General features: G+C 44.1%; 1 protein-coding gene across 1 annotated transcript in view; it reads right to left on the bottom strand.

The window, feature by feature from the left end:
* LOC129715014 (potassium voltage-gated channel subfamily H member 3-like) overlaps positions 1–13,891 on the bottom strand; it is a 915,007-nt gene that overhangs the window by 216,407 nt on the left and 684,709 nt on the right. Inside the window, 4 exon segments of the mRNA XM_055664831.1 lie at positions 10,699–10,764; positions 10,767–10,982; positions 12,897–12,939; positions 13,658–13,777. Of these exon segments, the coding sequence (XP_055520806.1) occupies positions 10,699–10,764; positions 10,767–10,982; positions 12,897–12,939; positions 13,658–13,777 (445 nt within the window).

The following is a 13,891-nucleotide window of genomic DNA, read 5'->3' as shown; positions in this document are numbered from 1 at the left end:
TTTTAAAAACCTCTATCAAGTCCCCCCTTAACCTTCTGCGCTCCAAAGAATAAAGCCCTAACTTATTCAACCTTTCTCTGTAACTTAGTTGCTGAAACCCAGGCAACATTCTAGTAAATCTCCTCTGTACTCTCTCTATTTTGTTGACATCCTTCCTATAATTAGGCGACCAAAATTGTACACCATACTCCAGAATTGGTCACCAATACCTTGTACAATTTTAACATTACATCCCAACTTCTATACTCAGACTAGCATGTTGCCGAGCCATAGAGAGAGATTGAGTAGGTTGGGTATCTATTCCATTGAGTGCAGGAGGATGAGGGGTGATCTTATAGAAGTGTACATAATCATGAGAGGAATAGATCAGGTAGATACACAGTCTTTTGCCCAGAGTAGGGGAATCAAGGAGAGAGGACATTGGTTCAAGGTGAAGGGGAAAAGATGTAGTAGGATTCTGAGGGGTAACTTTTTCACACAATGGGTGGTGGGTGTATGGAGCAAGCTGCTGGAGGAGGTAGTTGTGGCTGGGACTATCCCATCATTTAAGATACGGTTGGACAGGTACTTGGACAGGACAGGTTTGGAAGGATATGGACCAAGCGCAGGCAAGTAGGACTACTATAGCTGGGACATGTTTGTCATCTATGACTGCTATATTTTCATATACATTGTTTTTATTCTGATACCGTGTCCTGATAAGTGAAGGGCAATGAGGAAGGTCCTTTCTTGCTTTGGAAGGATGAAGACATCAGACCAAGAGTGCACCTGAGATCACCCCATCATGACTGGAGTGTGTAGTGTTCACATACAGCGCAGAATATGAAAAAAAATCACATCCAGTGAAAGTTAAACAATTTATGTTGCTTTCTCTGGATAATTTGTGTGAGGCAAACACTATTACTCCTAATAGATTAGAGATATGAATCATGAATGAAAAGTAATCAATATCATCCAAGCTTCATCAATCTGAAGAAGGGTCTCAACCCGAGCCATCACCCATTCCTTCGCTCCGCAGCTATGTACAATATACATTAATGATTTAGATGAAGGAATTTCATTAATCAAATTTGCAGATGACACAAAACTGGGTGGCAGTGTGAATTGTGAAGAGGATGCTATGAAAATGCAGGGGGACTTGGACAGGTTGGGTGAGCGGGCAGTTGCATGGCAGATGCAGTATAATGGTGCCCGAACTGAACACAATAGTCTAAATGCAGTATAATGTGAATTAATGTGAGGTTATCCACTTTGGTGGCAAGAACAGGAAGACAGATTGTTCTCTGAAGAGGGGTTAGGAAGTGGGGAAGCACAACGAGACCTGGTTGTCCTTGTACATCAATCACTGAAAGTAAACATGCAGGTTCAGCAGGCAGTGAAGAAAACTTCATAACAAGAGGAGTTGAGTATTGAAGCAAAGAGGTCCTTCTGCAGTTGTTCAGGGCCCTGTTAAAACCACCTGGAGTATTATGTGCAGCTTTGGTCTCCAAATTTAAGGAAAGACATTCTTGCTATTGAGGGAGTGCAGCGTAGGTTCATGAGATTTATTCCTGGGATGGCAGGACTGTCATATGCTGAGAGAGTGGAGCGACTGGCCTTGTCTTAGAAACATAGAAACATAGAAATTAGGTGCAGGAGTAGGCCATTCGGCCCTTCGAGCCTGCACCGCCATTCAATATGATCATGGCTGATCATCCAACTCAGTATCCTGTACCTGCCTTCTCTCCATACCTCCTGATCCCCTTAGCCACAAGGGCCACATCTAACTCCCTCTTAAATATAGCCAATGAACTGGCCTCAACTACCCTCTGTGGCAGAGAGTTCCAGAGATTCACCACTCGCTGTGTGAAAAAAGTTGTTCTCATCTCGGTTTTTAAAGGATTTCCCCCTTATCCTTAAGCTGTGACCCCTTGTCCTGGACTTCCCTAACATCAGGAACAATCTTCCTGCATCTAGCCTGTCCAACCCCTTAAGAATTTTGTAAGTGTCTATAAGATCCCCTCTCAATCTCCTAAATTCTAGAGAGTATAAACCAAGTCTATCCAGTCTTTCTTCATAAGACAGTCCTGACATCCCAGGAATCAGTCTGGTGAACCGTCTCTGCACTCCCTCTATGGCAATAATGTCCTTCCTCAGATTTGGGAAGTCTTCACTGGAATGTAAAAGGATAAGAGGGATTCTTGTAGAAACATATAAAAATATTAATGGATTGGACATGCTAGATACAGGAAATATACTCCCGATGTTGGGGGAGGCCAGAAACAGGGGCCACAGTTTAAGAATAGGGTGTAAGCCATTTAAAACAGATGAGAAAAAAATTGTTCACATAGTGAGTTGTAAATTTGTGGAATTCTCTGCCTCAGAAAGCAGTGGAGGCCAATTCACTGGATGCATTCAAAAGAGAGACAGATAGAGCTCTTAGGGCTAGCTATTTTGCTATTATTTTGCTAATAACATGACAAAGACCATTTCAGGCCAGATGAGTATACGCAGACTGTCATAGCACAGCATTAATTCCATGTGATTGCATTAAAAACAGAGAGAAAACAGGGAATTATAGACCAGTTAGCCTGACATCGGTGGTGGGAAAGATGCTGGAGTCAATCATAAAAGGTGAAATAGTTGCACATTTGGATAGCAGTAATAGGATCGGTCCGATTCAGCATGGATTTACGAAGAGGAAATCATGCTTGACTAATCTTCTGGAATTTTTTGAGGATGTAACTAGGAAAATGGACAAGGGAGAGCCAGTGGATGTAGTGTACCTGGACTTTCAGAACGCATTTGATAAGGTCCCACGTAGGAAATTAGTGGTCAAAATTAGAGCACATGGTATTGGGGAGTAGGGTGCTGAAATGGATAGAAAATTGGTTGGCAGACAGGAAACAAAGAGTAGGGATTAACGGGTCCCTTTCAGAATGGAAGGCAATGGCTAGTGGGGTACCGCAAGGCTCAGTGCTGGGACCGCAGCTATTTATCTATATTATTAAAAGTCTGATCTTGACCACTTCCTGTTGTTCTGTATATTGATTTTAGAAAAAATGCTGCAACTAATGGCTGTGATTTTTGGTCATCTTACTCAGTCCCCCTCCGCTGCGCAGGACAAGATGATTTTTCCCATCGATGAAAAATAAAAGAGTTATTAGTGTTTAAAAAATGGTGAGATTCTCTCTCCTGAAGGTCATGCCCCTTCTGGAGGGATTATAAAACCCAGAAGTGCCTCAAGATGGGGGAGCGAGAGGGTCATGTCTCTCAGTCTGAGCTGTGAATTACACTAAACACATGTCTACTAAACTGTGGGTGGTTTTAGTGACCTGTCGGTGCCCTTAATGTGTTTTAAATATATAGTTTGGAAATGCTAATGCTTTGTTGCCTTTGGTTTGGAAATGCTAAAGCTGTGTTACCTTTGGTTTGGAAATACTAAAGCTGTGTTGCCTTTGGTTTGGAAATGCTAAAGTTGTGTTGCCTTTGGTTTGGAAATGTTATAGCTGTGTTGCCTTTGGTTTGGAAATGCTAAAGCTGTGTTGCCTTTGGTTTGGAAATGCTAAAGCTGTGTTGCTTTTGGTTTGAAAATGCTAAAGCTGCGTTGCCTAATTAAAGTTGCCTTGCCTAATTAAAGTTGCCTTGGCTAATTAAAGTTGCCTTGCCTAATTAAAGTTGCCTTGCCTTCTATATAATTAAAAGTCTAATCTTAACCACTTCCTATTTGCGCTTTATATAGATTGTAGAAAAACGCTACCACGTATGGCTGTGATCTTTGGCCGTCTTACTCAGAACCCCCCTCCGCTCATCAGGTGCTGAGGATTTTTCCCATCGATGAAAAATACAAGAGATATTCGTGTTTAAAAAATGTTGAGGTTCTCTCCTGTCAATCAAGCCATGAAGGCCACACCCCTACTGGTGGGAGGGGAACGGACTATAAAACCCAGAAATGTGGGCGTGGCTCAGTCTCTGCAAGTGGAGGAGGGGGAGGTCGCAACTCGCTCTCTTTTGTGGCCTTGCACCCTGCTTGGAATAGTATGTTTTTCTTGGTTTTCTAGGCTTCTTGGTCCTCCAAAATATTCCAAATGGAATTTAAACTGGAGGTATGGAACGGCATTGAATTTGGTGGCCTAGTACCCTGATTGAAGTAGTAAGGAACTGCACTTGAATTTGGTGGTCTTGCACCCTGCTTGAAATGGAATTTCAAGGATTAGCCGTGTAAACTGCCAGCCCACCAGTGAGTGAATGAGTGAGCTGCCAGCACAACAGGCTTGAGTGACTGAGCCAACAGCCCAAGAATCCATTTGGCCCACAATGTCCATATTAGCCCTCTGGAAACCAGTCCCTTCAGCCCACAGCACCCATACTAGCGCTGCAGAAAGCCCCCACCCACCCACTGGCCACCAATATTGGAATTGGTGGAGAGGTGGCATATTGTGTTGGGGGGCCAGACCTCCCGTGTGACACTTAGTCTCGTAATATATATTAATGATTTAGATGAAGGGATTAACAGTAACTTTAGCAAATTTGCAGATGACACAAAGCTGGGTGGCAGTGTGAACTGTGAGGAGGATGCTTATGATGATGCAGGGTGACCTTGACAGGTTAGGTGAGTGGGCAGATGCAGTTTAATGTGGATAAATGTGAGGTTATCCACTTTGTTTCCACAGGAAAACAGGAAGACAGATTATTATCTAAATGGTATCAAGTTGGGAAAAGGGGAAGTACAACGGGATCTTAAGGTCCTTGTTCATCAGCCACTGAAAGTAAGCATCCAGGTACAGCAGGCCGTGAAGAAAGCTAATGGCATGTTGGCCTTCATAACAAGAGGAGTTGAGTATTGGAACAAAGAGGGGCCTAGTGAGACCACACCTGGAGTTTTGTGTGCCATTTTTGGTCTCCAAATTTGAGGAAGGACATTCTTGCTATTGAGGGAGTGCAGTGTAGGTTCACATGTTTAATTCCCAGGATGGGCAGGACTGTCATATGTTGATAGAGTGGAGCCGCTGGGCTTGTATACTCTGGAATTTAGAAGTATGAGAGGGGATCTTATTGCAACCAGTAAGATTATTAAGGGTTTGGACACGCTAGAGGCAGGAAACATGTTCCCGATGTTGGAGTGGTCCAGAACCAGGGGCCACAGATTAAGAATAAGGGGTAAGCCATTTAGAACAAATATGAGGAAACATTTTTTCACACAGAGAGTTGTGAATCTGTAGAATTCTCTGCCTCAGGTGGATGCCAGTTCTCTGGATACTTCCAAGAGAGAGCTAGATAGGGCTCTTTAAGATAGCGGAGTCAGGGGATATGGGGAGAAGGCAGGAACGGGGTGCTGATTGGGGATGATCACATTGAATGGTGGTGCTAGGTCGAACACCCAAATGGCCTACTCCTGCACCTATTGTCTATTGTCTATTGCCTATTGTCTATTGCCTATTGTCTATTGTCTAAAACAAGCAATATTCCGAAGAGGACAAAGTCAATGGTTTGGCCTGAAGTGATTCCAATGTGCCGGAATCTAAGGTTATTAAATTCTCTCCCAGCACTCAGCTCCCACATGTCTGATTACAGGGTGGCTTTCTTTGAAGAATTCAGCCAAATGCCTTTAAATGACAAATGTTGATCCAATCTGAATCAAGCCAATGTAAGATTTAAACGTTTCCAGACACAACTGAACTGTAATTTTGATCTTTGATCTCATGCATCACCAATATTTATTTGCTCTGTTGGAATATCATTGCATAAAAGCAGGAAATGGTGAAATTACACAGGCTGCTTCCCTGAAGAAAGAAAGTATCGATGGATTTTGTTCACAACAAGTTTAAAAATTAAAGAACCTGTCCGACTTGGGCGTCATTTGTGGGTCACGCGGGTGGCGCGCGAACATTTTGTGAATTCCAAAATCCTGGGGTCGACAGCGCGTCACTGGTTACGTTACCACGCCTCACCATGCGCCATGCACGCCATGCGCGCATCACGTGCGAGTCATGACGCGTGCATTGTGACACTTAAATGGTTTTGCGTAAATGACACGCAAATGATGTCCAAGTGGGACAGGCCCTTAAACATTAAACATTACAGGGGAAGCGGAAGGTTGGGGGAAACAAAGAAGTGTCAAGGATGTGCTGAAAGCCAAGAGTGATCAAATTAGATAAGTGTAGGAAAGAACTGAGATAAGTGTCGGAAGGAACTGCAGATGCTGGTTTACACCGAAGATAGATGCAAAATGCTGGAGCAACTCAGCAGGACAGGTAGAGATCTAAAGGTGCTATCCAGAGATGCTGCCTGTCCGATGAGTTACGCCAGCATTTTGTGTCTATCAAATGAGATAAGTGGTGTGGTGCTGGCTGAGAGAACATTGTGAAGGCCTCATATAACCATATAACAATTACAGCACGGAAACAGGCCATCTCGACCCTTCTAGTCCGTGCCGAACATGTATTCTCCCCTAGTCCCCATATACCTGCGCTCAGACCATAACCCTCCATTCCTTTTCTCGTCCATATAACTATCCAATTTATTTTTAAATGATAAAAACGAACCTGCCTCCACCACCTTCACTGGAAGCTCATTCCACACCGTTACCACTCTCTGAGTAAAGAAGTTCCCCCTCATGTTACCCCTAAACTTCTGTCCCTTAATTCTGAAGTCATGTCCTCTTGTTTGAATCTTCCCTACTCTCAGTGGGAAAAGCTTATCCACGTCAACTCTGTCTATCCCTCTCATCATTTTAAAGACCTCTATCAAGTCCCACCTTAACCTTCTGCGCTCCAAAGAATAAAGCCCTAACTTGTTCAACCTTTCTCTGTTACTTAGTTGCTGAAACCCAGGCAATATTCTAGTAAATCTCCTCTGTACTCTCTTTATTTTGTTGACTCTTCACTGCTAATCTGTCTGGAGGAGATGTAAACAGAAGGATATGAATGAGCACAGAAAAACAGAACTGTGAACTGTTCAACATGAAATATTGCAGATGCTTGAAATCTGAAATAAAACAGAGTGCTGGAAATACTCGGTTAGGCAATGTTTGTGGAAAAATAAAAACGAGTTCATGTTAAGAAAGCATGTTATTTGAAATCACTGAATTAATGTTAAATCCTGCGGCTCTAATGCACTAATTTGAAGATGGGATGCTGCTCCAGAGATTATATTGGCCTCTACTGGATTAGGGTAAGAGGCAAATGACAGAGATGTCAAAGGGAATGGGATTGAAGGTTAAAGTGTTAGCTGAGGACTTGTGAACTGGGCAGAGGTGTTGTGCAGAGTAGTTAGCCAACTGCATTTGGCTTCTTCAGCTGAGAGGAGACAATATTGTAAACATCAAGTGCATCATCTCTAAGGATTTCATTCCATTGTCCCAGCTTTTCAGATCCATCTAATTTGATGACAACACTGTATACGCCACTGCTAAAGTGGGGAAAATGAAACTGAATGAATGAATACTTTATTGTAACATATGACAGGTCACGGTGAAATTCCTTGCTTGCGTACTCAAGGTATGCAAATAGTTGCCACATAAAGGATGCTGACAATGATACAAAGTATCCGCGCTGGTTTCCCTCTTTGTTTCTCCCACCGTCCCCCCCCCCTCCTCCCTCCTCCTCACTCATGGAGGCCCCCTTACGACACGTCCTCCTTTAATCCCCCCCCACCCCACCCCCCGGCAGTGACATCCTCACTTCCACGTGCAATGCCTACATCCCCTGACAGAAGGGTCTTTGCACGGTAGAAAGGGAAGAGGTACAATATGTGACCGCTCCTGATATTGCATGGGAAGGGGCAGTGAGAAGGAGAATGGAGGTGTGTTGGTGAAGATTTAAGAGTGAGCTCGAGAGAGAGATGGAGTGAGCAGCCATTTTGAAATGCTGAAAGTAAAGGGGAGGGAATTACATGTCTGGGAGTTAAAGGCAGCAGAAATTATGAAGGCTTAACAATTGGATGTGAAAGCTGGTGATTTTAAAGTGGACAAAAGGGGCATGGAGCAGGAGATGGGCAAGGTATGTGCAGAAGGTGAAACAGATATGTTGGACCACCCTTTAAACTCTGCAGAAGGATACACCACACTTAAGAAAAGAAGATAGCTCAGAAGCACTGATGTAGAAGGATCATCACTGAAACAGATACAATGGAAGTGGATGAGTTGGCTGAATGGAATGGAATGCTATGGAACCTAGATGGGAGAGAGGGTGAAGAAGTCAAACTAGCTATGTAGATTTAGTTCAGTTTAGTTTAGAGATACAGCATGGAAACAGGCCTTTCGACCCACTGAGTCCACACCGACCAGCGATCCCCACACATTAACACCATCCTACACAAACTAGGGACAATTTACATTTATACCATGCCAATTAACCTACAAATCTGTACATCTTTGGAGTGCAGGAGGACATCAAAGATCTCGGAGAAAACCCACTTGATCACGGTGAGAACGTACAAACTCCGTACAGACAGCACCTGTAGTCGGGATCAAACCCGGGTCTCTGGCGCTACAAGCGCTGTAAGGCAGCAACTCTACCGCTGCACCACCTGTAGACTTGCAATGGATATTGGTCACTAACCTATTCTTGAGATGAAGATGCAGAAGAAAGTGAATGAAAAAAAATTAGAATTGACCATGGGAATCTGGGAGCATGGAGCTCAATGGCATAAAAGGTGATGAAACACAAGAGCAGGAAGCACTGTGGCCGAATGTTCTCACGAGCAACTTCACCTTTTAACTCCCCTCACTTCCTCCAAATCACGAGTGGAGTAAACACCACTACTTTCACACAAGATGCCATCCCTTTTCCTCAAACATGATTTCTCTTCCTCTATAATTTCCTGAGACCACAATCCCATGCGTCACCCACCCAGCACAATGATAGGACATCTCTTCCCCATAATGTCCAGCCCACCAGTCCCCACATTTCACCAATTATCCTCCAGAATGTCCACCATGCTCACCATCCTCCCATCACTAGATACATTCTGCTTTGCCATTTTCCAATTGAATGATATTTTTTACTCTGCAACTTTTTGGTTCACTACCTCATCTCCACTAAGACCCATGGCCCTTTCTCATGAAACATTCCCTGCGGAAGATACAGAGCTGCCCGTTTATCATTTAGCTGCTCGCCATCCAGAGGTTCACATATTCTTTCCACAAGAAGTTACTTTCCATTTATATTACTTTCAATTGAATGCACTATCTTCAGTGTTCATGAAATGGTCTCCTCATCACTGGAGTAAGCAAGGTACACATAAAAGCTGGAGAAACTCTTTGTTGTGTACCTTCGATTCTCCAGCATCTGCAGTTCCTTCTTAAACACTGGAGTAAGCAAGACTGATTGGCGAACTGTTTTGAGAACACCCCAATATAGTTTACATAGATGATCCTGAGCTTCCAGTTAGTAACTTTAAGTTTCTATTCTGCTGCCACTGACTTCTCCAAGAAAGCCAAATATGGATTCAAGGAACACAATGTTATATAACCATATAATATAACCATATAACCATATAACCTTATAACAATTACAGCACGGAAACAGGCCATCTCAGCCCTACAAGTCCGTGCCGAACAACTTTTTTTCCCCTTAGTCCCACCTGCCTGCACTCATACCATAACCCTCCATTCCCTTCTCATCCATATGCCTATCCAATTTATTTTTAAATGATACCAATGAACCTGCCTCCACCACTTCCACTGGAAGCTCATTCCACACCGCTACCACTCTCTGAGTAAAGAAGTCCCCCCTCATATTACCCCTAAACTTCTGTCCCTTAATTCTGAAGTCATGTCCTCTTGTTTGAATCTTCCCTATTCTCAAAGGGAAAAGCTTGTCCCACATCAACTCTGTCTATCCCTCTCATCATTTTAAAGACCTCTATCAAGTCCCCCCTTAACCTTCTGCGCTCCAGAGAAATAAGACCTAACATTATTCAACCTATCTCTGTAACTTAGTTGTTGAAACCCAGGCAACATTCTAGTAAATCTCCTCTGTACTCTCTCTATTTTGTTGACATCCTTCCTATAATTGGGGGCGACCAAAATTGTACACCATACTCCAGATTTGGTCTCACCAATGCCTTGTACAATTTTAACATTACATCCCAGCTTCTATACTCAATGCTCTGATTTATAATGGCTAGCATACCAAAAGCTTTCTTTACCACCCTATCTATATGAGATTCCACCTTCAAGGAACTATGCACGGTTATTCCCAGATCCCTCTGTTCAACTGTATTCGTCAATTCCCTACCATTTACCATGTACGTCCTATTTTGATTTGTCCTGCCAAGGTGTAGCACCTCACATTTATCAGCATTAAACTCCATCTGCCATCTTACAGCTCATTTTTCCAAATTGTCTAAATCACTCTGTAGACTTTGGAAATCCTCTTCATTATCCACAACACCCCCTATCTTGGTATCATCTGCACACTTACTAATCAAACATCTCACTCACTGCTGTTCATCTTTTCTGTTTCTCTAGGAAGGTTATTGATCTGAAACTTAATCTCTGGTTTTAGCTTGCCTGGTTTGCCAAATTGCCACGTTTTCTAAAATATATCAAAACATTAAGCTCATTTATCAACATGAATCCTAAATGTCGAAATTGAGGCAAATTTTGATAATTACTAATGTTAAAACCCAAAGTGTTTGGAATTTTCTGCGGGCACATTGGACTGAAAGAAAAACGGATGTAATGTGTCGTAGTTTGAGAGAATGCAAACCTACCTCCTATGAGCATGGTGCAAATGGAAAAGATTTTCTCAGCATCTGTGTTAGCTGACACATTTCCAAGCCCACACTGGTGAGGCTGCTGAGTGCAAAGTGAGTGAATGTGATGTAGGAGCTTCGGATTGAAGGACCTCCCAGCAGCTCCAGACTGGAACTATTACCTCCAGAGCTGGTGTTAATGGAGGTGCTCTGAAGAGGGAGTTCAGGGTGGTGGAGGCACTCAGTGTTTGAAACGTATACATACGGAGTTCCCAAACGCTTTGCCAACTCGTGAAGCCAACCTGAAAGAAATAAAGTGCGTTGGTAAATGTAATTGTGCCTTGGCTCTGGATGAATCATGACAAAACTATGAAGGAAATTAACCCAACTTGTCTTAGACGTGCAGCAGTGTAGCTTTGAGGAGATTGATCATGCATTATTCCATTGTACAGTTGTAATAATTTTAGAAAAAGGACCACCATGTCTCCAGCAATCCTGGTAGTTGGTTCTTGCTCATGCACTTCAGGAGTGCAGCGCTTTGGCCTAAACAGGCACCAATCCAGACCGAAGGAATTGAACATTCAACTTTCTCAACACCCATGGTACAAAATATGCAAAAGTCCTATCTTGTAGCAACTGGAGCATTCTCGTAAATGTCATTCATTGTTAAATCTAGAAGCATAGACATAGAAACATAGAAACTAGAGCAGGAGGAGGCCATTTGGCCTTTCAAGCCAGCACCTCATTCATTGTGATCAAGACTGATCATCCCCAATCAATAACCCCATATTGTAATTGTAATTGTATTTGTAAATCTTTATTGTCATTTCCTGAGTATTCGCATACTCAGAGGAAACAAAAAAACGTTTCTCAACCAGTGTCCATTCAGTGTTTTTCTTTACAAAATAAATAGAAATTAAAATTAAAAATACAGTCATGAACAATTTAACCCTCTAATAACATTCAATAACATTCAACAGCCGTCCCGACCGGCAGCGGCACAACAGTGGCTCTGCTGCAGTGTGGGGGTTTTGTGCGCGATACTTGGCAGGGGGAAAAGTCCATTTAACAGTCTTATAGCCTGCGGGAAGAAGCTGAGGAGCATCCTGCTGGTTTTGCAGCTGATGCTCCTGTACCTCTTCCCAGATGGGAGGATGGAGAAAATGTCATGCAATGGGTGGTAAGGGTCTTTGATGATGGAGATGGCTCTGTTGATCCCTTGATACCACTAGCCCCTAGAGCTCTATCTAACTCTCTCTTAAATCCATCCAGTGACTTGGCCTCCACTGCCCCTCTGTGGCAGGGAATTCCACAAATTCACAACTCTCACAAATAATAAAAGTGCTTCATAAATGTAACAAATGATCCACATTGGAGAGATGGAAGAGCTGAGGCATTTCCGGAGAATATCTGGAGGAAAACAATTACTTTGTGCCGAAATATTTGGAATTTCCTTTTAACTCTTTTCCTAAATAGTGGAACTAAAATGTGACAGCTTCAATGAAAATGCCTTGTTTATAATGTCTGAACAAATGCCTTGGATTTAAAAAAAGTCCTATTCTCCGAGGACAATGCATGAGCTCCTGATTCCCTGTTTTAATTTCTTCTCTCCTGTTCCTTTCATATTCTTCAAAGCTTCCTGTCTTCGACATGCAACAATGCTGCTTTGAGGAGATTGATCATGGATTATTTCATTATACAGTTGTAGTATTTTAATTGAATTGAATTGAATTTCCTTTTATTGTCATTCAGACCTTACGGTCTGAACGAAATTTTGTGCCTGCAGTCATACATACAATAATACAATAATAGACAACAGTAAACACAAATTAACATCCACACAGTGAGTCCACCAAGCACCTCCTCACTGTGATTGGAGCAAAAATCTTAGGCTGCAGTCTCTTTCCTCTTCTTCTCCCTCTGCACTGAGGCGATACCCCACCGGGCGATGGTAAGTCAGTCCCGCGGCTCACCGAGCCCCGCGAACGGGCCGGTTCAAACACCGCGGCCCGGGATGGTCGAAGCTGCCGCCCTCCAGTCCAGTGACGCAGCTGTTGACGACATCGTCCACTGGCCCGCGGCTGAACACCCGGACTCAGGCCGCTGCCAGAACGCCGTCTCAACCACCCGAAGCATCGTTCCAGCCCCGAGCCCGGGTCCCCTCAGTGAGCGTCTCAGCCACGCGCCAGGGGCCGCCCTCACGGGAGCGCCGTTACCATCGAGCTGGGATGCCCTCACTGGAGAGCCGTTACCCTCGAGCTGGGCCACCCTCACGGGAGTGTCACAGACCCTCACGGGAGCGCCGTTCCAGCCCCGGGCTGGGCCCCCGCTCCCTCACGGAGCGAGTCCTGACAGGTTGCCTCCGTATGCCTCGAGGTTGCAAAGCTCCGCCATTAGGCCTCAGCGCAGACGGAGGCAGAGAAGGGGGATACGACAAAAAAGTCGTATTCCCCCCCAAGGGAGAGACAGCAAGCCCCGGTTCAACCCCACCCACACCCCCCCCCCCCACACCCACCCCACCACAAAAACCCACCACAAACCACCAACAACAAAAAAAAAAAAAAAAAAAACGAAAAAAAAACAACACAAAACGTACAAACAAAACGGACTGCAGGCGAGCGCGCAACCGTTCAGCCAAGCACAGAAGGATAACCAGGACTCCCAACATCCCAGTATTTGATGCTTGCTCCTCTAAATTATTTGGGAATTACTGCACCCTGGCATCATGGGCACAAGTGCAGATGAATTAATACGAGGGTGACATTCTCTACCCGCAGCTCTCGATGCTCTCCCTCTGGTGCCCAGTGATGAGTTAGTTGCGCCATGATTAACACCACCCCTGCATGAAATGGACAAAGACATCAATCTCTTGGCAGCCAGGGCAGCTCGCAGGACAAGGGCAGCCTTACTGTATCTTTCTGCTGATGGGCTACCTTTGGTATGGAAATGGCTCAAATCTTGGCCACACTACTCTTACCATGCTCTGCTGGAGAGTATGGCCGGTGTCCCTAATTGCACTTGTAACCACCAACATCTCCAAACCTCGTGCAAGGGACTGATCCAGTGTGCTTTCAACAACTATAGGGAGACTCACATTCTAATCGCGGCAGCAAAGGCCTTTTTTAGTGATCTCATGCAAAGATTTCACAGACTTGTTGACGGGATCTACCCTTGAAACACAGCTACTGCTCACTACAGTGGGACTTGCAGT

The sequence above is a fragment of the Leucoraja erinacea genome, chromosome 46 (assembly GCF_028641065.1).
Source record: "Leucoraja erinacea ecotype New England chromosome 46, Leri_hhj_1, whole genome shotgun sequence".
Classification (NCBI taxonomy): Eukaryota; Metazoa; Chordata; class Chondrichthyes; order Rajiformes; family Rajidae; genus Leucoraja; species Leucoraja erinaceus.
Note: the sequence above shows the minus strand (reverse complement) of the source record. Positions and strands in the feature narration are given on the sequence as shown.